The 21,890-nt window shown below is 53.1% G+C and overlaps 3 protein-coding genes across 3 annotated transcripts in view; 2 read left to right on the plus strand and 1 right to left on the minus strand.

The window, feature by feature from the left end:
- Positions 1–2,120: 2,120 nt before the first annotated feature.
- On the plus strand, positions 2,121–6,584 carry LOC308047468 (bile salt-activated lipase-like; the record flags this gene model as incomplete). Its single annotated transcript, XM_080355984.1, has 11 exons — positions 2,121–2,186; positions 2,366–2,516; positions 2,832–2,954; positions 3,299–3,496; positions 3,597–3,727; positions 3,997–4,104; positions 4,327–4,444; positions 4,583–4,769; positions 5,323–5,526; positions 5,743–5,940; positions 6,374–6,584. 11 exons carry the CDS (start codon positions 2,121–2,123, stop codon positions 6,582–6,584), a joined length of 1,695 nt encoding a protein of 564 aa, XP_080212110.1.
- A 605-nt stretch (positions 6,585–7,189) lies between these two features.
- GTF3C5 (general transcription factor IIIC subunit 5) lies at positions 7,190–13,348 on the plus strand. The gene is made up of 12 exons (XM_080355774.1): positions 7,190–7,339; positions 7,983–8,208; positions 8,427–8,625; positions 9,301–9,496; positions 9,694–9,798; positions 10,310–10,424; positions 10,851–10,931; positions 11,174–11,271; positions 11,807–11,889; positions 12,195–12,337; positions 12,974–13,136; positions 13,244–13,348. The coding sequence occupies exons 1-11, from the start codon at positions 7,202–7,204 to the stop codon at positions 13,129–13,131; spliced, it is 1,542 nt and encodes a 513-aa protein (XP_080211900.1). The 5' UTR covers positions 7,190–7,201; the 3' UTR covers positions 13,132–13,136; positions 13,244–13,348.
- Positions 13,349–15,685: 2,337 nt separating this feature from the next.
- The window catches only part of RALGDS (ral guanine nucleotide dissociation stimulator), a 53,879-nt gene continuing 47,674 nt past the window's right edge, over positions 15,686–21,890 (minus strand). Inside the window, exons 3-18 of the mRNA XM_080355775.1 lie at positions 21,291–21,484; positions 20,871–20,945; positions 20,507–20,700; positions 19,999–20,120; positions 19,647–19,862; positions 19,423–19,526; positions 18,993–19,077; positions 18,272–18,349; positions 18,097–18,183; positions 17,789–17,821; positions 17,453–17,574; positions 17,235–17,330; positions 16,878–17,079; positions 16,328–16,654; positions 16,070–16,184; positions 15,686–15,873 (exon numbers count right to left, since the gene is read on the minus strand). Of these exons, the coding sequence (XP_080211901.1) occupies positions 15,698–15,873; positions 16,070–16,184; positions 16,328–16,654; positions 16,878–17,079; positions 17,235–17,330; positions 17,453–17,574; positions 17,789–17,821; positions 18,097–18,183; positions 18,272–18,349; positions 18,993–19,077; positions 19,423–19,526; positions 19,647–19,862; positions 19,999–20,120; positions 20,507–20,700; positions 20,871–20,945; positions 21,291–21,484 (2,226 nt within the window). The 3' untranslated portion in view covers positions 15,686–15,697. The remainder of the gene's footprint in view (positions 15,874–16,069; positions 16,185–16,327; positions 16,655–16,877; positions 17,080–17,234; positions 17,331–17,452; positions 17,575–17,788; positions 17,822–18,096; positions 18,184–18,271; positions 18,350–18,992; positions 19,078–19,422; positions 19,527–19,646; positions 19,863–19,998; positions 20,121–20,506; positions 20,701–20,870; positions 20,946–21,290; positions 21,485–21,890) is intronic.

Consider the following 21,890-nt stretch of genomic DNA (forward strand, 5'->3'; position numbering starts at 1 on the left):
TGCAATCCATTCTGACCTCAGTGTTGTTATAGGACCTGTGCTCTTGAAGCATCAGAGCAGCACTACCCGCCTCCTTCATGTATGTCACCTGTTTGAGCTGCCACCCTGTTCTGTTTTATTGCTTTTAATTTGGAACAACAGAGGCAGGCACACTTGCGAAACTGCCTGGACAGCAGAAACATCAGCAGAAGTCCACCTGAGGAATGGACCTGGTGATGTGGCGATGATGTCTGCATCCCCAGCACGCCCCAGGCAGCGTGGAGTGCGGTGAGCCCGGCTTTGTGCAGCTTCCAGCGGCTGGAGCTGAGGGAGAGCCCACAGGAGTTGATGCCAAATGTTCCTGTGACCGCGCTCACCGGACCTGTTCTATCCGGGGTCCAGTTGGTTTTGCCAGAAGAACAATCTGTCACATCTCCCACAAGAAACATCTTCTGTTTTCTCACTGTTGGCCTTCATCTGCACTTGAAAATAAAGTCTGAACTGCATTTCCATCTTGCCTTGTCCCTGTGCCCTGCTGAGCTGCAGAAACCACAGCAGAGCAAATGCAGAGGGTGAAACCTGTTGTGCAGCAAATGCATTTCATAGAAATCAGAGGCCAGCTGCCTGAGGGTTTTCTGTCAGACAGCAGAGGGGACGTCTGTCAGTGTGCAACTGGGTGTAGCTTTGCAGGGGGTTTTAATTCAAATTTTCTGTCCTCAGTGGCGTCACAAGAGTCTTTTATGGTACCAGTATGTGGTTCCATACCCTGCAGGGAGTTGGGCCCAGAGGTAAAGCAACCCACTGCTCACATGGCTGAGTCCCTTCTCTTCCAAAATCTGGAGCACAAACTTCCATTTTCACTTGTTCCCATGAAGGCCCCAAGTCCGTGTTTGCCACAGGCAGAAAGCAAACCCGATCCTTTCCTCTTTCTTAGAGAGGGATACAACAATCCCCAGGTGTCTGGTGAGCAGCTCGTTGGCCTCAGCAGGGCCCATCGCTCACACAACGCTATCTTTGTGAACTTTGATGATGAAGAAATCCCAACTAAACCCCTGGATGCTGCTGTACAGACCTGGAAGAAATTGTGCACCAACTCTGTGGATAAAAAGGTGGAGGAAGAGCTGAGAAAGGTACGTGCCTTACTCTTAGCTGGGCTGAGGACGATACTGGGGCATGCAGACCTTGTCAATAATTGCTGTAACTACTGCTGGTTTCTCTGAAGGTTTTGTGATTCTGTTTTCTGTTTAACCTTGTTAATAGTGAGGCACAGGCCTATGTAATTAGGTCAGGAACTTGAATGCAAGACTTTGAGTTCCACTCTGGTTCAATATCAGCTGCCATTTGTGCCATTAGCTGAATACATATTTGCTTTCTCTGCTCTCTTATCTATCAAATAAAAAGGGCTGTGCTGGCATATTCTGCCAGGGATACAGGAATATTTGGCTTCCTGAACAGCTGCAGCTCCCCTTGAAATGATGGATGGGATAAAAATTTGTCAAGGCATGAAAACATCATGTCAGGACATACCTGAAATGCCACCCAGGGCTCTGGAATTGTCTTCCTTAGAGCTGCCTGTGCTCTGAAAAAGAATTTAGGAGCAAGAAGACTTCAAGCCTTCTGACAGGAGTGAAAATGAGGAAATTCTGCAGTGAGTAATTCCTTTCTGCAGCATGTAGCGTGTATTGTTCTCAGTAGCCGATGCACTTCTCGATTGCATTTTGACATCCCCAGTAAATAACAAGTATGGAAGGATGCAGGAAATGGGTCCACAGAGCCTGGCCACTAGTCTGTCATTGCTGGCTGGATCCTTACCACCAAGCCACTGAAATTAAGGATCTGCTGGCATTTTCTGAGTCTTGTCAATCCCCAGTGTGTTACGTGTGCAAGGTTTCTCATTAGCTGCTGATAATACGCTCTAAGGCATGGTTTAATAATATTTCAGCATTCTGCACTTGTACGAGGCTTCTCAAGGCTTTATCATTTTTTCTGTTCTCTGTTAGATTGAGATATTTTCTCGGGTTTGGCTTCCAGCCCACGAAAACAACACCTGCAGGGCTCTCACACAGTGACACACAGACGCATTCCAGGCTATATTTACGTACGGCTGCAGTTCGGGAAGGGCTCTCCGGTGTGTGCTCACCATGGCTCGCTGGGAGATCCTCTGCTTTGCCTTGTGCTCCTACCTCGGGGCGACGTGGGCTGCAACTGTAAGTACAAAAGCTGTGGGCTTTGCACAAGGGTCCAAGGAGGTGGCTGGAGAAGAGGGTTGCAAATCCGTCCATCTGGGGGACTGGCCAGGGCAAAATGTGCAGGTGGGCAACGTGGGAAGCCAGAGGCATGAAGGACTGTGCAATGGATTTTGTCTTTTCAATGGTATCACATGCAGCTGGGTGTCGTGTACACCGAGGGCGGTTTTGTGGAAGGCGAAAGTAAAAGACTGGGACTCTTTGGTGACTACATCGACATCTTCAGAGGGATTCCTTTTGCTGCCCCTCCAAGAACTCTGGAAGACCCCCAACCTCATCCTGGCTGGCAGGGTAAGATCCAGCTTTTGGATGCCTTTGGTTTGAGGTTTCCTTCTCACCTCTCTCTCTCTTTAGTCCTTTCTTGACAAGCCCAAAGAGTTGTTGCCTGCTTTCATCTCCTAAGCAGCACCTGCGTCTCCCCTAACCATGTTTCGGGTGTCCCAAGCTAGTTCATATGGAAAAGGGTCCCACTTTGTCACTCCCTCAGACTGGTCCCAGTGGCTGGGGAGGCATTGCTACCCACTGGGCCCACAGAGGAGAGGATGAATGGGCAACCAAAGGATGGAGTTGAAGCCTCTAACTAGGACCTGCTGTCTCTCCTCTCAGGAACACTGAAGGCAAAAGAATACCAAAAGCGCTGCCTGCAGGTGACACTTGCACAAACTGATGTCCGAGGGAGTGAGGACTGTCTCTACCTGAACATCTGGATCCCTCAAGGCAGGAAACAGGGTATGTGCTTGGCAGAGACCTAGGGAGGAGATTGTCAGTTGCATTTTGTGGCCAAATTGCTCTGGAGTTCCTTCAGCAACTGCATCTCAATATTGGGCGGCTGCAGGAGTCCTGATTTGCAGGGGGAAGGGTGGGAGCCACGTCAAACAGTGTCCTGCAGCTGCACCCTGTTGGGAATTTCAGCCATTGTACGGAGCATGGCTTTTCGTGGCCATAAGCTATTGAAAGCATAATGTCTGGTCCTGCCCAGATGCAGTCATGCTCAGCAAGTGGGTACAAAGATTGATGGGCAGCACTTTCCAGCTGTGCTGTGGCTCACACTGCTCTTCTTCCTCTTCTCCCAGTCTCTACCAACCTGCCGGTGATGATCTGGATCTATGGCGGTGCCTTCCTTTTTGGAGGGGGTCAGGGAGCCAACTTTCTCGATAACTACCTCTATGATGGTGAGGAGATCGCTGTGCGGGGCAACGTGATCGTGGTGAATTTTAACTATCGTGTGGGGCCCCTTGGCTTCCTGAGCACTGGAGACGCAAACCTGCCAGGTACTGTAGCCGCTGCCCATTCGGGGGAGCCTGTCCCGTGTCCCCGGTGTGTCGGCTTTGCTGTGCCGTTGCTCAATGGTGGTTGCTCTCTGTTGCTCAGGGAACTACGGGCTGAAGGACCAGCACATGGCTATTGCCTGGGTGAAGAGGAATATCCGGGCCTTTGGGGGTGACCCAGATAACATCACCATCTTTGGGGAATCAGCTGGTGCTGTCAGCGTCTCCCTGCAGGTGTGTTGTCTTTATTGGTTCCTCTGCAGAAGGCTCGTGTCCTCACTTTTGGACCTCTGGTGAAACAGCATTTACTTGCCATGTCCACCTACTCTGCTCTTCACTGTATGGCTTTTTAATTTGCACTGCTGATGCTGTTCACAGCACGAGAGCCGGCAGCTTCCGCGGGCCAGATGCACAAGCTGTGAGGAGATTGGCCGGGTCTGGCAGGCGCTGGTCTGTTCAAGATTTCATACCTGAAACGCCTTTGTTTTTGTTGTGCACCACAGATGCTGAGCCCGAAGAACACAGGATTGTTCAAGAGAGCCATCAGCCAGAGCGGTGTCGCCCTGTGCAGCTGGGCCATCCAGAAGGACCCTCTGTCCTGGGCTAAAAAGGTAACGTGCAAGTCTTGCCTAAGGGAATGGGAAAACCAAGACGTGATCCCCTAAAGAACAGCATAACTAGCAAGGGATTTGACAGGAGCTGTGCTGACAAACACAGAGCTATGGAAACACGCAGCTTTGATATTAAAACCAACCTCTGCCTCTGTAAAGCCAGGAGCAAAGCCTGGCTTTGGAAGGTAAGGCTGGGAGGTTTCTCTCTGTCCCTTCCTGCAGATTGGAGAGAAGGTGGGCTGCCCCACGGACAACACCGCTGCCTTGGCCAACTGCCTGCGTGTCTCTGACCCCCAAGCCCTGACATCAGCCTACACCCTGCAGCTGGTTAACGTGCCCGGTGAGTCCCCGGGGCTGTCCTGTGGTCCCACACCCACTCAGCCTGTGCTCTCTACAGTTCCTTGAGACTTGGGATGTGCCAGGTCACCCTTCTCTCTTTGCAGCTCCTAATGCACTCAGGTTTTGTCTCTTGCTGCAGTTCCCATAGTTCACACACTCGCCCTCACTCCCGTCATTGATGGAGACTTCCTCCCAGACATGCCAGAGAACCTCTTTGCCAACGCTGCTGATATCGACTACCTTGCTGGGGTCAACAACATGGATGGACACTTCTTTGCTGGCATTGATATGCCTGCTATCAACCGCCCACTTGTGAGAATCACTGCGTAAGTGAGGAACGGTCCTAAAACCCTTAACAGGAGGAAACTTATCTTTAATGTGCCCCAAACTTTGACCACTCAGACCTGAGTGGACAGGGCACAACGTCCAAAACAAGATGTCATGCCACTCCAGGCTGCCTTGGGCATATGCTGCCAAGTCCATGGCCTTCAAGAGAAAGGACCAGCTAGCGGGGAAGCCTCCCCATCGGCCTTGAAGGTGCTCCTGATCTCAGCACGAGCGATAGGCTTGGCAGCCCTGATGCTTTCTTTCCAGAGCAGGTACATGCCGGCTGTGCTGGCCACCTGCCCCATAAGGCTCCTCTTTGGGGATGAAAGGAGCTTGTGACCAATTTGGCCCCAGCTGTTCTGCTGAGAAGCCTGGGAAGCACATGCCCACCATGTGAAATCTGGTCTCACATCCTGGGTTTTTATTCCACCAGGTCATTGCCAATCGCAGGGTTGGATGTGACCATCAGTGGGGGCTGAGATCCATTTCCATGAGTCCTGCCTCACTGGAAGGTGCCAGTCTTTAATCACTTGATACTACCTGTCTTTTCAGGGATGAGGTCTATAATTTGGTCAGAGGACTCACCATGGACAGGGGCGAGCGTGGAGCCACTGCGACGTACAATATCTACACGCAAACGTGGGGCGACAACCCAGACCAGGAGGTCATGAAGAAGACAGTGGTGGCTTTGGCTACTGACTACATCTTCCTGATTCCTGCGCAGTGGACACTGAATATGCACGTGCAGCATGCCCGGTGAGCAGCTCAGCCCTGGCAGGAGCCCAAAGCCTGCCTGGGGGCTGAAATGCTACTTTTCTAGCACAGGGGGCTAAACTGGAAGGAGGCAGGTGTTTTGGTACGGAGTACACACTTAGATGTGGCTCAGACATCCATTATTTCTCTAATCCTGCAGTGTTGTCATGCTAGGAATTTGTTTTAAAGCCACTCAGCAAGTCTATCTTATTTCTCCAGGACTGGCAAGACATACAGTTATTTGTTCTCCCAGCACTGCCGGATGCCCGTCTACCCACAGTGGATAGGGGCAGACCATGCTGATGACCTGCAGTACATGTTTGGGAAACCCTTTTCCACTCCCCTGGGCTACTGGCCCAAGCACAGGAGGCTCTCAAGAGCCATGATTGCTTACTGGACCAATTTTGCCAGGACAGGGTGAGTGATTCCACTTCCATATTTGGGGCTCGTGGCAGTGCTCCTGCTGTGAGCCTGGCTCTGTGTCTCCCAGTGGTGGAGTTTGCTTTGGGTCCTCCTCATCCAGGGAACACCTGGGGACAGCAGAAGCTTTTTCAGAACTTGTGAACTCTGTTTAAACTTAGTTATGATGTTTGTTTCTGAATCCCGGCACTCAGACAGGAGTTAAGTCCCCATCTGCAGGTAGGGCTGATGTGAGTGGGGACCAAGGAGGGAGACTCAAGTTGCTCCTATCAGGCAGAATTGCGGTCGCTTGTCCCAATGTCAAACTCTCTCTTTGCACCCCCTTAAAGCCTCCCTTGAGCAGACGGAGTTCCTGCTGATCACCACAAACCTTATTGCATCCACAAGCTGCCCTGATAAAACTGCATAACTGTTTCTTGTGTTTCCCCAGAGATCCCAACACTGGGTACTCAGAGGTGCCTGTTAACTGGCCAGCCTACACCACTGATGGTGGTTATTACCTGGAAATCAACAGCGACCTAAACAAGAACTCTGTGAAGCAGAACCTGAGATCCCGGTACGTGACCTACTGGAACACGGTCTATCAGAATCTGCCGGTGGTTGCCAACATCTCCCAGACTCTGGAACTGCTGTGGAGCTAAGAAAAAATACCTTTTAAAGAGAGTCCCAATTCATTAAAGTCTTGCTTGTAATTGAGTGATTCTGGCTTCTGTCTTTGCTGTGACAAGATTTTCTCCCTGATATTAAGGTCAGGCAACAAGCAACATCCAGTCCCTTGCAAAGCGTGTTCCCTGGCCCATGGCAGAGCGATCAATGTCCTGGTGGAGCTGCCGGCACACGGAGCTGCAGCTCAGGGTTTGTTTGTCCTTGTTGCCTGTGTGACCCGGGCAGGACAGGCCAAGCCTAAGCTGTCTTCTGGATATCCCTGCCTTACCATCAACATCCACACTCATATCAATAAGTACAGTGCAATACACGCAAGCAAACCTGTTGCCACGAGTGCACGGAAACCAGCTCAGAAACTCGAAGGGGAAAGTAATGCCAAGGGGAAGGCTGTTCTGCACTTATGGGCACAAGTGCTGCTTGGCAGGGACCAGGCCGGGCTGGGGAGCTCCGGCTCCGGGGCTGGAAGGGGAGTACGACCGCCCACCGACCTCCATCTCCGCACTCCCCACTGGCGGAACCTTCGTGCGGCGGAACCTTCGTGCGCGGCCGCGCGGGGTGGCGGCCGGAACGGAGCGGGGCGGGGCGGGGAGCGATGGCGGCGGCCGAGCGGGGTTCGGCCGTGTTGGAGCTGCCCCGCACGCCGCGCCTGGTGTGCGTGGAGTACCCGGGGCTGGTGCGGGACGTCGGGGCCATGCTGCGGACGCTGGGAGGAGAGCAGGGGGTGTCGCGGGTGAGCGGGGCCCCGAGGCTGCGAGGGTCTGGGGAGGGCGGCGGTTCCCCGTGGGACCCCCCTGCCGGGGAGCGGGGGAAGGTTCCCCGCAGGCTCCACGCGTGGTTTCGGGGTCGCTGCTGTGCAGGAGCGAGGGGATGGGAGGTGTCGGGCAGGACGGGGGCGGCTGCGCGTCCCCGCGATGTGCTGCTGGTGGAGCGGGGTTCATAGAAGGTCCTGAGCTAGAAGGACCCACAGGGATGATGGAGTCCAACTCCTGTCCCTGCACAGGACACCCCACAGCTCACACCCTGTGTCTGAGGACGTTGTCCAGTCTGTTCTTGAACACTGTCAGGCTTGGGGCTGTGACACCTCCCTGGGGAGCCGGTTCAGTGTCCAGCACCTCTGGGTGAAGAACCTTTTCCTCATGTCCAACTGACCCTCCCCTGGCACATGTTCCTGCTGCTCCCTTGGGTTCTGTCGCTGGTCACTAAAGAGACGAGCTCATCCCTGCCCCTCCTGCTCCCCGAGGTGCTGTGGGGGGAAGCCCCATGGTTGAGGGTGTGGGGTCATGGGCTGGTGCCAAACAGGTTCCAGGGGAGACGGGCTGTGTGGGTGTGATGTTAACGATGCTAATGGATCCTGTGCCCACCGTCGCCGACAGATCTACGCAGACCCTACCAAAAGGCTGGAGCTGTATTTCCGCCCCAAGGACCCTTACTGCCATCCCGTCTGCGCCAATCGCTTCCCCACCTCCACCATGCTGCTCAAGGTCAAGAGGAGGACCAAGAAGAAGAAGAAGCAGCTGGACGGCGGAGAAGAAATCCAGCCAGAAGTCCAGTTTGAAATGGAGATTGTTGGGACTGTCACCACCGTTTACAAATTTCAAGGTAATACTTGGGTTTGTGTCCACGTGGCTTAAAGGTGAGTGTGTCTGATGGGAAAGTGAAGTGTGTCCTTCTAAGAATTTACAGCTGGAAGGACAATCAAGTCTCCTTGCTGTATAAGCCTTTACATAAACTTATCAGGCTCCTGCTTCTTTGTGTTGTGAGAAATATTGTGATATTCACAATGAACTTCACAATGTTTTAACTTTTGTTTCTCGCAGGAATGTCAGATTTCCAGTACCTGGCGATGCACTCTGGTCCTGATGGCAAACAAACCTCCATGTATGACAAAGTCCTGATGCTCAAGCCAGAGAAGGAAGAGTTTTTTAATGGAGAATTACCCCTCTACATCCCACCCCCAATTTTCTCACGACTGGACACTCCCGTTGACTATTTTTATCGGCCGGATATACAACACCGGTTAGTGCCTTTTCTCATTATGTAGGAAATAGCTGTGTTCATTCTGGAATGGAGAGGCAGTGAGACAGTTTGCTGCTTTGTTATATACTTCTGCGTGGGGTGCGGTGAGCCCGGCTTTCTGCAGCTTCCAGCGGCTGGAGCTGAGGGAGAGTGCATGGGAGTCGATGCCAAACGTTCCTGTGACCGCGCTCACCGGACCTGTTCCCTCCTGGCCCCAGTTGGTTTTGCCAGAAGAACAATCTGTCAGATCTCCCACAAGAAACATCTTTTGTTTTCTCACTGTAGTCCTTCATTGGCACTTTTTTTTCCTTTAAAAAAAAAAGCAAGTTCTTATTTCTAGATTGAACTCATACCTGTGTTTCTATCTTGCCTTGTCCCTGTACCCTGCTGAGCTGCAATAACTACAGCAACTGGGTGTAGCTTTGCAGGGATTTTTTTTAATTCAAATTTTCTGTCCTCAGTGGTGTCACAAGAGTCTTTTATGGTACCAGTATGTGGTTCCAAACCCTGCAGGGAGTTGGGCCCAGAGGTAAAGCAACCCACTGCTCACATGGCCCAGTCCCTTCTCTTCCAAAATCTGGAGCACAAACTTTCATTTTCACTTGTTCCCGTGAAGGCCCCAAGTCCGTGTTTGCCACAGGCAGAAAGCAAACCCGATCCTTTCCTCTTTCTTAGAGAGGGATACAACAATCCCCAGGTGTCTGGTGAGAACCTCATTGGCCTCAGCAGGGCCCGTCGCTCACACAACGCTATCTTTGTGAACTTTGATGATGAAGAAATCCCAACTAAACCCCTGGATGCTGCTGTACAGACCTGGAAGAAATTGTGCACCAACTCTGTGGATAAAAAGGTGGAGGAAGAGCTGAGGAAGGTACGTGCCTTATTTCTGACTTGAGCTCTATACTGCAGCGTGTTGTGTAGGAAAAAAACTGCCTCTAGTTCTTATATTGCTGTTCTGGTAGCTCATACTAAGAGCTTCAAATACAGAAGAAAGTCCACTTTGAAAGCTGAACTGCCATTAGTAACCCACTTCCTACTGTTCCCATAGTTGTTTCCTTACTATTTTAGCTCTTTGAAGTCCGTCCTGTCTGGTCTCGGAATGCAGTAAAAGCCAATATCAGTGTCCACCCAGACAAGCTGAAACTTCTGTTGCCGTATTTGGCCTATTACATGGTGAGTCTGTATGTGCCTGCGGGGGCTGCGGGGAGGCAGAGCAAAGGAGCATCAGCTGAGAGTTCTGGTCCTTCCCTGTTTCTGAGGTCCTAGCACTAAGTACCAGAGCTTAATGTTATGTAAAGAGGAGGAGGGAAGAAAAGCCTTGTTTTTAAACAGAAGTTAAAACCATGAAGGATTCAGTAACTGTTCACACCATGGGTTCTAATCTGCTTTACAAGTCAGTCAGAGACTCAAGTTGACTGTTCATCTGGCAATGGCAGCAGGATTTTTCCATACGAGCACTTGATTGTGACCTTGCAAGTTAGTTTGTAAAAGCACACAAATATTTGTGCTTTGATGCATTGATTGTCCAAGTTTCAGTATATAAACACTGGTGTGGCAGGTGAGGAAAGAGCTGGTAAACTAAATAATCTTTGGGAACAAGGGAAAATGCTAGAGTTATTTTAAGAACCTCTGCAACATTGTACTGGCTTTTTGTAACCATCTCCTCCCATGTGTGTTTATGCAGTTAACAGGTCCTTGGAGAAGCTTATGGGTTAGGTTTGGCTATGACCCCAGAAAACACCCCGAAGCAAAGATTTATCAAGTGCTGGACTTCCGAATTCGCTGTGGAATGAAATATGGTAAAAGGGCCCAACCCCCAGAGACGCTCTCTCTGCTTTCTGGTTAATCCTGGTAGTACTTTTTACTTGTTTCTCAAACTCTTTTTACCATATTTCTACTCTGACGAAGATGACGCCTTTTGAGCTCATTCTTACTGTATTTCTTCCGTTAACTCCTGTAATACTTTATTTCATAGTATGTGTCTTTGCTCGTTTGGCACATCCCACACTCAGTGGACAGCTGGCTGACTTCTCTCCCACGTGTTCAAAGCCCAGGTGGGGTTTTGTTGATCTGACACTTCTCCTCTCCCCACCTTGCTAAAGTCACCCAGCCCAGGGACCCGCCAGCCCTTCACGCACCAGCCCAGCACCTCTGTTACTCAGGCAGGGATGTTCCGCAGGGTGCTGGCCCTCAGTTCATTATTGGTTTTCTTTTTTCACCTCTAGGTTACGCCTCCAACGACATGCCTGTGAAAGCAAAACGCAGCACGTATAACTACAGTCTGCCCATCACTGTCAAGAAGCCAGGTACGCTGTGCCCGCAGAAGGGCTGGCTGGCTCTTCTGTTTCTTTGTTCACACCATCCCCACAGGGTTGTCTGTATTCTAGCTGAGCCAAAACTGGAGCTTTATTTCTGGTTATAATGTAGTGCTGCTGTTTAGGGAGTAGAAGTGTTGCGAGAGTCTTGGATGCATGTCTGGCTGAGGCACAGTACCTGTTGGCAGACACAGGGTGAAAGATGTCCCTAATTACGACTCTTTGTCTTTCAGTAAGTCATACAGTCAGCGTACATGATCTGAAACAGGGGCTTGGTACGTCCGGTGCATCTGGTGCAAAAAAGTCTGCCTCCAGCATGTATAAACTGAAGGTGAGCATTGCTCCCTTTTACCAGAATCTCAGTGAAAAACAGGGTGTTTCCTGTTTTGTCAGTCATTAAGGGGACAGTTGTGAGTTGATGTCCTCAGGGTTACCCAGGAAGCCACTAGTTGTACATGTCGCTGCAGAACTTCACCTGCTGTGCACTAAATGTATTTCTTACCTGCTGCAAGATGGGATTGGTGCTCTAAGCCCTGGTCTTAGGCCTGATGAGCATTTTATTTCAATTGATAAAACAGGAACTTTATGGACAGTGAAGTTAAAAAAATCACCATGTGTTTATCAGGTTGTCCTGCAAAATCGGTGGGGCATAATAAATATTTAAACAGGAGTCTTTTATTCTTCTCTTTTTGCTCGAATTAAACCTATGAGGTGACAGAGCTGCAGTGAAGAGAGGTGAAGCGTGTTCTCTGCACAACTGTGCTGTTGTGACAATGGATGCCACGAAATTTTGCCGCAGTCCTCATTCAGCTTTACCTTTTGCCCTGTGCAGACACATTAATCCTTTCCTTCCTTCCTCCTCTTAGGAATCTGTCTACATTTTCCAAGAAGGAGCCTTACCCCCTTATCGGCAGATGTTCTACCAGCTCTGTGACTTGAACGTGGAAAGGTACGACACGCTGGCAACTGAGTCTTCTGCTAGAGCTAGATTTCAAAGTCTGTTGTTTAGATCCAGTCCATTCCCTTCTCCTCTCTCTCCTTGACCAGAAACTTAAGAGGTGTTGAGCTTCTGAATAAAAATAGAACAGATTTTTCACACCTGAACTTCATTCCCCATATGATAATTACCTGAATAACCACATATGCTATTCCAGCTCAGCGTAGTAAAATGGAAGCAAGCCATAGTCTGTCTCACTTGAAGCCTACACCTGAGTGTAGAAGGCTAACATCTCCTTCTCTTTTGCTGCTTTTTAGCCTACAGAAAATTATCCATCGGAATGATGGCACAGAGTCAGAATGCACAGAGCGAGATGGGTGGTGCCTTCCAAAGACCAGTGATGATCTGCGAGACAGCATGTCCCTGATGATAAAGCAGATAATCAGATCTGCAAGACCTGGTAAGGATGCTTCAAAGCATATTACTGCCTTCCCGATGGCGTTGAGACATTGTGGGTTGAATAAGGATGTTGCAGTCAGCACTGCAGCAGTAGTGTTCCTGTGTTTACCTCCTCCTTTGTGCCACATCTGGAGTTCTTTGTGTTCTAGTTCATTACAGCACATGACCTGGGGCTGTTGTCCTGCAGCATCAATACGGGTTGGGACTAGGAAGGGCTGGGTAAAGGTTTTCAGTTCCATCTTCCACAGCCTTCAAGTTTTAGATGTCTTTGCTCAGTGATAATCAAGCTCTTATTCTTACTGATGTATCTGTTGGTGGCATTTTACTTTTTATTGATGTTATTAATTGAACAAGAAGTGAGGAAATTATTTTTGCATGATGCTGGGCCCACGCAGTATCCCTGTGAATTAGATCAGACTCAGCCAGGAGAGGAGGCACCGCCCTGCAGAGCTGCTGGTGTTTCTGGAGTATGGGAACACGTTGCTTTGGGCTTGATCCAGTTCTGCTAAGATGTGCAGCATGAGCTGTGCCCCTCTGACTTCTGTCTTCTCTCACTTGTTTTATGAACTCTGCTGCAAACGCCCCCAGGTTTCACTGAGAGGAGGCATCACAGTGTCTTTGTTTCTTCTCAATTAAGCTCTTTTCTCAAGTACAACAAGCAGCGAAGATGGCAAAGAGCAGCTGACATACGACTCTGGAGAGGATGAGGATGACGAAGAGGAGGAGGAAGAGGACTTCAAGCCTTCTGATGGGAGTGAAAATGAAATGGAGACAGAAATTCTGGACTATGTGTGAACTCGGTGAGCAGTCTGGCTGCTGTTGGATGGAATCACCTCTGCTCGCGTTCCTCGAGTGCTGAGGGTTCAGCAGCAACTTGTACTAAGATGCCGACAATCTCTCTGCACAGGCTGCCGTGCGTGCTGGTCGCTGTCATTCTGGATGTTTGGGAGCTGTTGCTTACATTTTCCTAATTCCTGGCTAATAAACCCTCAAGCAAGCTCAACAAACTGCCGAGAAAGAGCCCAGAATCCAAACCAGCTGTTACGATACCAGAAAAGAGGAGAAATTGCATTCCCAGATCTCTCCCTGTGTAGGCTTGATAGGAAAGGTGCTGAGGTGCTGGAGAAACACTCCAGTGCTCGTGGAGTCCCTGAGGCAGGTGCTGCCCTTTTGCTGGCCTAAGGGGAGCGAAAATCATGCCATGACTTCAGCATTGGGACTCGCTGGTGATCTTGGAAACAAAGCCAGCAGGAAAACCCACTTTCTGGCAGTGAGTAATTCCCACATTTATGCAGCAGGACAGTGTGCTGGTCCCACATCTCCCAGGTTCAAATGAACATGGTTCATTTGAAAATCAAACACTGGTATCTTAGTTCAAACACAGAACAAAGCTCCACTCGGCTGAGTTAATGTAAGGTATAAACAATAAACCAAGTGCTGCCTCCTCCACAGCCAGCTCCGCTCCTTTTTCTCCAGGAACACGCCAGCATTTTGGGGAAGGAGTTCAGGACGACCCCCGCCCTGGGGGCAGAGACATTTGAGCATCAGTATTTTATTGCAAAGACTAATTACATTGCTGTGTACAAGTCACACCGGGCGGTGTGCTCCTTCATTGAAGTGGTACAAAATACATATGGTACAGCCGGTCCCTCTGGTGACACTGGGCTGCTGGGGGACACTGGTGGGAGGGGAAGGGAAGGTGCGGGGCAGGAGCTGGCAGGTACGAAGCAGAGGGAAGACCCTGGGGTGCTGGAAAACAAAGGCAGGCGCTGGGCTTTGGGCAGGGGGGAGGCAGGAGGCTGCCCCTGCGTCAGGGAGCCAGGGGCTCCCATCATGTGCAGTGACGGGTGATGCTGCCTGAGGGGACACGGGGCTGGGAGATCCCCAGGTGCCACCCAGGCCCTTCTCCTGGAGCTGGGGAAGGTGCTGCACCCACCTGGCAGCACAGCACCCACAGACAGGGAACAGAAAGGAACAAAGCGCTTAAAAAAATAACAACAGATGGAACCAGAAGCAAAAAAAGGTCCCCCTTCGGTTAGTGTTTCCTACAATGATTAAAACAAGCATCTCTGCTGCTGCTCGGGTGAGTAGTGGTATAGGAAGAAGGGAGGGGGTGGCCAGTGGGGTCTGTGCCCCATGAGCACGACAGAGTGATGCTGCTGCTGCCAACGTCCCTCCCAGCAGCGTTAAACACCAGGGTGGGGAGTGGAGAGGGACTGGGCTGCAGGGCAGGGGGAGGCTGGATTAGTAAAATGTACAAGTTCGTCTCTTCTATTTACAACCAATAAATATTGAAAAAAAAAAAAAAAAAATCAGTAAACTTTGTTTTATACAAAAAAAAGTCTCATTGCTGCTTCTCCCATGGTCAGTGTTTGAAAAAGTCTGGTTAAAGCCCAAGGTGAGTGGCACTTTCTGCGGGTCAGGCGGTGGCACCTGGAGCACCCTGAGCTCTCTGGCTCCTCGCCTGCCCAGCAGACCCGAAGTCTCTGTTTGCACAAGTTCGGACAGAAATTGGCTCTCCTCCTCCTTGTTAGGCTGGCAGCGCTGGGGGCATGGGGAGGCGTGCAAAGCTTCCCCCACCAGCAGAAGAGGCGCTGGCGTTTGATCTTTGGTGCAGGTTTGAACACGGGCTGGCGAAGTCCAGCTGGAGGATGCGCTGGATCGGGGAGAGGAGCGAGACCATGCAGGCTTCCATGCAGGCTTCCCGTCGTCGAGAGCACGAGGCACCAGCTCCATCACGACACAGACACAGCACCTTCCACGGGGCTCCGAGCACAGGGCTGCGTCTTCTCCGTGGCTTCTCCCAGGGGAAGGACGGGCAGAGACGTGGCGGTGGTGATGCCGGTTATCCCGCGGAGGAAGGATGGAGAGGTACAACAATGCTGGGAGCTGGGAAAGCCAGGAACAGGAGCGCCCCATGGGCAGCCCAGCTCAAGTGGGAGAGGCGATGGATGACTCGTGCTCTGCTCCTTGCAAACTGCCCCTCTGCACATCACCGCTCCCTGGGACACAAGGCACCTACGGCAGAGGCGGGCTCCAGCTCTGGGCTGGCTGGCGGCTGGACCAGTGTCACACCATGGAAGGTTAAAAAGAGAAAAGAAAGGAGAGATATCCCCTCCGCTGCCTTCCTGTGTAGATAAAAACACCTGATTGAAACGGGAGCTTGTGCAGAGAGAGGCAGAGGCTGACACAGGTTGCCAAAGCACCCCGGCTCTCCGTGCAGGAGGAGATGCACGGCTGTCCCCCGTGGGGCAGGGTCGCTCCTCTCGCCGGGCCGGGTGGCACAAGGACCGGCCACAGCTGAGCACAGAGCAGCCTGTCCCCAAGGCCCCGTCGGTGATGGGTGGCAGTGGGGCTGAGGCTAGAAGATGCCCTTGGCGATCTTCAGGCCTTTCTGCTTCATCCTGGGCAGGGTGGAGCTGGAGCCGTGCTTGATCTTCACCCCCTTGGAGAAGCCTCGCTTCTTCAGCACGAAGTCGTAGTTGGCAGCAGAGTTCATGGCGTAGAAGACATTGGCGTTGTCAGGGATCTTCAGCTCTGGAAGTGACCAAGGATGGGGTCAGGCATGCACCCTTTCCCCAAAAGGGGCCCTGAGTGGGGCTGAGAGTTGTCCCCAGGCGCCGGGACCCCTCTGCTGTCACCTCCCAGCCCACCTATAACCCAGTGCTGCCCGGGCTGCGTGACCAGCCAGGGCTTAAGCCCCCAGGAAGGCCCCCTGCACCCCAGCACACACCTCTCTCCTCTGAGATGATCTGAACAAGCTCATAGTCTTCAGGCCGGTCTCCATCCAAGTTGTGTTTGGCCATGGCTTTGCGAATAACGACTGGGGTCTTATCCTGGCTTGTCACCTGTGAGCACAGAGCATTATTAACTGTAGGGGTGCAAAACACTCAAGCCTCCCACCACCGTCTCCTCCCCAAATGGGCCATGCCCACAGCTGAGCAGGACAAGCCACCCTTCCGTGGTGTCACTGCGGGTGCCCCGTGCTAACCAGGATGCTCTTGTACATGTTGCCGTTGTCCACGGCCAGGCTGACACGGATGATGCAGCAGTCGTCGACTTGCTGGTTGTAGAGGGGCAGCGAGAGGGAGGAGTAGCTGGAGATGCCGGAGACCGAGCGCTTGTGGGTGCGGGAGGCCGTCACCGGCGTGGAGGAGACGGAAGAGGATGAGGCACTGCTGGAGCCTGAGCCAATACCCGACGTGTCCAGGGACGAGAGAGAGGTGGATTCCCAGAACTGGAGGGCAGGGAGGAGAGGGGATGCGGAGGACACAGTGGTTTTAGCTTCTCCGTCGGCCACAGACGGGGCGTACCAGCGCTGGGGGAGGGAGGCCAGAGGGATCTCACTGACCTGTGACAATGGGGGACCGACACAACTACAGCCACCGGAGGCACAAGAGCCCCGCCATGCTGCTGGAGCAGCAAAGGGCAGGGGCCTCCCCAGCCGCAGTGGGTCAGAAACAGCCCCCAGGGACCCCCCAACCCACACCCCCCAGCCACACCTGCCTCTGGAGGCCCCAACTCTGTGAGCTGCCCCGTACCTTCTTCTCCTGGCAGTCGGGGGACTCGGGGATGAAGCTGATGTTGATCTCCTCCACGTCGGAGCTGCTGGAGCCGGCGGAGGTGACGCTCACTGAGTCGGTGGTGTCCCCGCTGCACAGGTACTGCCCGCACTTGAGCTGGTCGAAGGATTTTGAGTGGGAGCTGCCGCTGGCGCAGGGCTCGGAGCTGGGTGGCTGCCGGCTGCCAGAGGACATGTGGAGCAGGTGAGAATCGAGCAGAGCGAGGGTGCGTTCGGCTGCCAGGACAAGGGCCACCCCAGCTCCATCCTCGCAATGCTCAGCTGGTGTCACCCCTCGCTGGCCCCACCTCCTCCCCACATCCCACCAGGGACTCACTCGCTCCATCGCTTGATGATGCCCGTGTTCTTCTTTGCTTTCAATGTGTTGCTGGCTGACTCTGAGAGCGGCTCGATCTCACACGACAGCCCGTAGCTGGGAGGGGAGAGAGGAGGGTTTGAGCTCTCCGAGCTGCCGCGGGGAGCGCCGTGCTGGAGGGGACGAGCGGTGGGACGTCCCAGTGCCCCAGCAGCAGCGCAGCCCTGGACCCCGCTCACCTCTCAGCCTCGCTGAGCCGCTCCAGGCCGTGGAACCAGTCCACAAACTGGTCCTCCCGCGTGAAACTGTAGTTGTTGCAGGCTGACTGAAGCAGCTTGATCTGGGCAATGACTTCAAACTCCTGCAGCGAACAGAGACCGTGAGACCAGATCTGTTTGCCAGCGCCACGCACAGGGACAGATACGAATAACCAGAATCCTCCTCCCCAAAAACTAAGAACATGACAGCAAAAAAGGAGAGGGGCCAACCCCAAAGTGATCAGCACGGCCTGGGCTTGCATCAAGTCAGCCTCCTCCCTCCACCCTGTTGTGCTGCTGCCAGGGCAAAGCTCTCACCTTCCTTCTCTTCTCAAAGTTGATCAGCCCACCCTGGAAAAGAAGGAGCCAAATGTCAGTGTGGGGAAAAAATATGGCTCCCATAGCTCCCTGCCCCCCAGCTCACTGTCACTGCCGTGCGGGTGTCCCTGCTGAGGGACAGAGGGACAGCGGGACAGCGGCCCACGGCCACGGGCTGACAGAAGTGGATGCACAGGGTGCAGTGTCCAATATACGACACATGGGGCACCAGCCCTCCATTTATCAGTCCAGGCTCTGGGGCGGCTGCGTGTAGGAAGGAGAGGGAGGATAGAAATGGAGCTACATACATCCAGGTAATCCTTCATGGCAGTGTCGAGCATCACCAGGTCTGTGAGGAAGGTGCCAAGGTAGGGAATGGTGCCCTGCATCACACCCTGTGGGGACAGGAGGGTCAGCAGAGGGTGGGTACCAGCCCTGGCAGATGTTGGTGAGGGGACATGGGGATGGCTGTGCCAGACTCACCATCTCTCGCTGCTGCTGCTGCCGCTTCTGAGCCCTCTTCGGGTTGATCTCCAAGGTGGCAAATTTGGATGTGCCCTCCTGGATGGTGGGGAGAGGTGTGGATCAGTGCAGGTGGGAAACTGCACTAATAGATGAGCTAAAATTCACCCCTGTTTTTATTGCCACAAGTTTCCTTGTAGAGAGGAAGAGGAGGAAATCACAGCTGAGCTTTTTCAGGGCTAACAGGGGAGAGGCTTAGTGAATAGGAACTGCTGCTCCCATTTCCAGCTCTGTATAAATAGCTCCTCAATGGGATGTTTTGTAGCCTTTTGCGTTTTGTGTCCTCCCAGCCCCCAAACTGGAGCTAGGTTGGACGCTGTGGAGAGGCTCTATGCAGAAGGACTTTTTTCTGCAGAAAGACTTTCAGGAAACCTACAGCCCCACCTGAAATCAAGAGGACTTTACACCGAATGCAGCTGCCTCTGGGGAGAAGCTGTCACCTGGTGCACTGGATCCTATCCCACTGCTTATCTCCGCTTGCTAAATTGCTCTGCTATCTTCAGGCAATGACAACTTTTGGGCGGAGAAGCAAAAAGCCCAGCCTTGTCTGAAACCCCTGCCTGCAACCCCAGCAGCGCTGCCAGGGCTTGAACCTGGTGGCTGGAACAACGTGGAAACTTGTGCCAGCATCAGCCCGAGCTCCCTGCCAGAGACAGGAGGACGTGGCTCCACTTCCCCGTACCTTGATGAGAAGCTCCCGGCTCAGCGAGTGGTTGTTCTCGTCAGAGAAGATCTCAGAGAGCTCGTGGAAAGTGCGGATGCTCTCCCTGCTCAGGGAGAGACACGGAGATAAGTCAGCAATGTTGCCATGGGGGGTTCTCCTCCTTACCCAAAGGACTCTGCAATGCTCACAGCTCTAGCAGGGCATTGCTTTTTGGGGGCTATTCCAGGTTATTTTGCATGGGGAGGAGGAAGAGGTGATGGAGCTTTTATTTCCTCACCTTCCTTAGGTCCCTGACACCTTATGCTGGCCCCTGGGTTTTGGGCACTCCCCAAGAGGCAATGCTGGAGCTGAGATGATCCCATCTACACATTTGAGTGCCACAGACACAGCCCGGCCTCCCCCTCGAACCCTCCCCACGGCCGCAGGAGCCCAACAAGGTGCTGCTTACCGCAGGACCTCGTCCCAGGTCTTCTTCAGCCGGTGAATGGCGTTGCACTGCAGAGCCGACAGGATGGCTCGGAGGGAGGAGAAGTTCTTCAGGATGCGGCACTCCTGGGGGCAGACAAGGAGACGACAGGACTCAGCGCCAAAGAAAGCCCAGGATCTGCTGGGATTCTCACACTGCAAAACCTCAGCCCTTTGCCGAGGTGGGAGGTGAGCGAGCTGTCCTACCCGAGCCACTTCGATCCACCGCTCCACCACCTTGGCCCGCTGCTGTGGCTTCAGGGACCGGTCTCCGAGACACGTGACAATGACACAGTTGGCCACGCTATTGAACTGCGAGACCGTGGCACGGATGGTGGGTGCCAGGTGCTCTTTGCCCTTCTTGTCTCGCTGGGACCAGATACAGCCTAGGCAGTGGTAAGGCACCACTTTCTTAAACAGCTCCTGGAAGAGAAAGGGATGGAGATGGGTCTCTGTGGGGCCCCTGGGAAGGGAACAGATCAGGGGAAAAGATGGATGGGAAGAAACAAGCCTGTGCCCAGAGCAGCAGGTGGGCAGAGCGCTGTCGAATGATACTCACAGCATCCATCAGCGTGAATTGTTCTGCCACCATCTCTGGGGAGAAGGAGAGGAAATCTGGCTTCCCATCCCCAACCCCGTTCTCCTCCACCAGCTGGAAGGTGCAGCCGCCGTGGTCCACAGCTGTGAGAGATGGTACAAAGCTGAGCCCCGCGGAGCTGCGGTGAGCCACACCGACCCACGCCAGCCCCCGCGGGCACCCACGTCCCACCTCCCAGGCTCTTAATTCCCATCTGGCTTCACGCCTCGAGAAACGAGGCTCAGATAAAAGGATAGTCATCTTAAACCTGGACACAAGCATCTGCAGAGGATTAAAGGCAGATTAGCTAATCCATTTAGAAATCCCACTTCTGGTTCAGTTGGATTAGCTTTCTGTTGTACCTCCATGTAAATGCAGGGTTTATAAGGGTTCAGTGACCCAAGATTTTGGAAACCCTCGATGCCAACCAGTAGCACTCTCTCCACCTGCAGCCCCAAACGAGCCCCTGAAAGCAGGGGGAGGATCCTACCTTCCCCCTCGGACTCGCTCTGCTCTTGCTGCTGGAATTGGGCCAGCAGGATGCGGGCTCTGCGCTCCAGGTCCGAGCCGGGGATGTTGTGGTGCACGTAGGAGATGAGCTGCTTGAGGCAGGCGAAGTCCGGGGGCTTGCGGAAGTCCTCTGAGTACTGGTCCAGCCAGGCACCCAGGATGGAGGAGATGGTGCTGCGGGGAGGAGGGAAACACAGGCAAGCCTGCGTGAGAACTGTGTGCCAGCACCCCGATGAGCCCCAGGCACCAGGAGCGCCCCCAGGACAAAACATGCCTTTGTACAAAAACTAAAGAGCCATCCACCAGAGCCACCCATCTTGTCCACCCACAGCGGTCAGACTTACTTCTTCAGCTCCGTCCTCTCATCCACGGTGTGCCTGGCGTGGTCCCCATTTGCCTGCACGTGGAGTTTGCCGTACCTGGGGGGCACATTGAGGAGGCACTGAGCATCCTGGGCTCACTGCCTCTCACTGCTGCCTCTTCTCCCTCCACATCACCCCCAGCTCTGCCCAGGGATCTGGATGAACCTCTCATGTACTGTCCTGCTCCCCTCACTCTGCCACAGCCCCCAAATCACATGAACAGGGGAGCAGCTGGAAGGACTCCAGCTCTCTGGGAAGTTGTGTCCCTTCATGCTAGTGGGGTTGGGAGAAGCTCACTGGCTCTCCAATTCAGGGCAGCAGAAGATGCTGGGGCTCTCCTGGCCAAAGGGGCTCAGACATCAGCCACCCCCAGCTGCATTTTGGGGCTCAGGGCATCCTCACCTGTTCAGCAGAAGGTCCAGCACTTGCTTGGTCGTGGCGAAGGCCCGGTAAGTGCACAGGAAGATGGTGACGTAGGTGGAGTCATTGCCCTTGAAGGCTGAGACCAGGTACTCCACCAGCTTCTCCAAGGTCCCAGCCTTTATCGTCCGCACCTTACACGTCTCGTAGAGGTTTAAGGCCGACTCGTTCTCAAACTGCCAGGACAGGAGCAGAAGTCAGTGGGCTGGATGAAGACAGACATGTTCGAGTGCAACACAATCCCACCAGCTCCACAAGCTGCATTTGGGTCTAGGCTGGGACTGGGGATCCCATACAATGCCCAAGACTCTTGTGATGGGCCTGGGGAAAGGGAATCTGGGTCTCCTCAGACACCAAATACCAGCAACTCGGCTGAGAAGATTTGAGCATTTGGGAAATCCCAGAAAATGCCTCAAAGTTGCTGAAATCTAGATGCAAATCAGGGTTTCCCTATTGTGCACAATGAGGCTTCAGATTGTTTCCCCTATGCCCTTCCATGTGAGGAAGAGGCCAGTGGGTGCTCCCACATAAATGCATGATTCCCAGATAAGGCTTTGAAGGGGCACCCTGGACAGGAGCATA

This window comes from Nesoenas mayeri (assembly GCF_963082525.1).
Source record: "Nesoenas mayeri genome assembly, chromosome: 18".
NCBI classification, from domain to species: Eukaryota; Metazoa; Chordata; class Aves; order Columbiformes; family Columbidae; genus Nesoenas; species Nesoenas mayeri.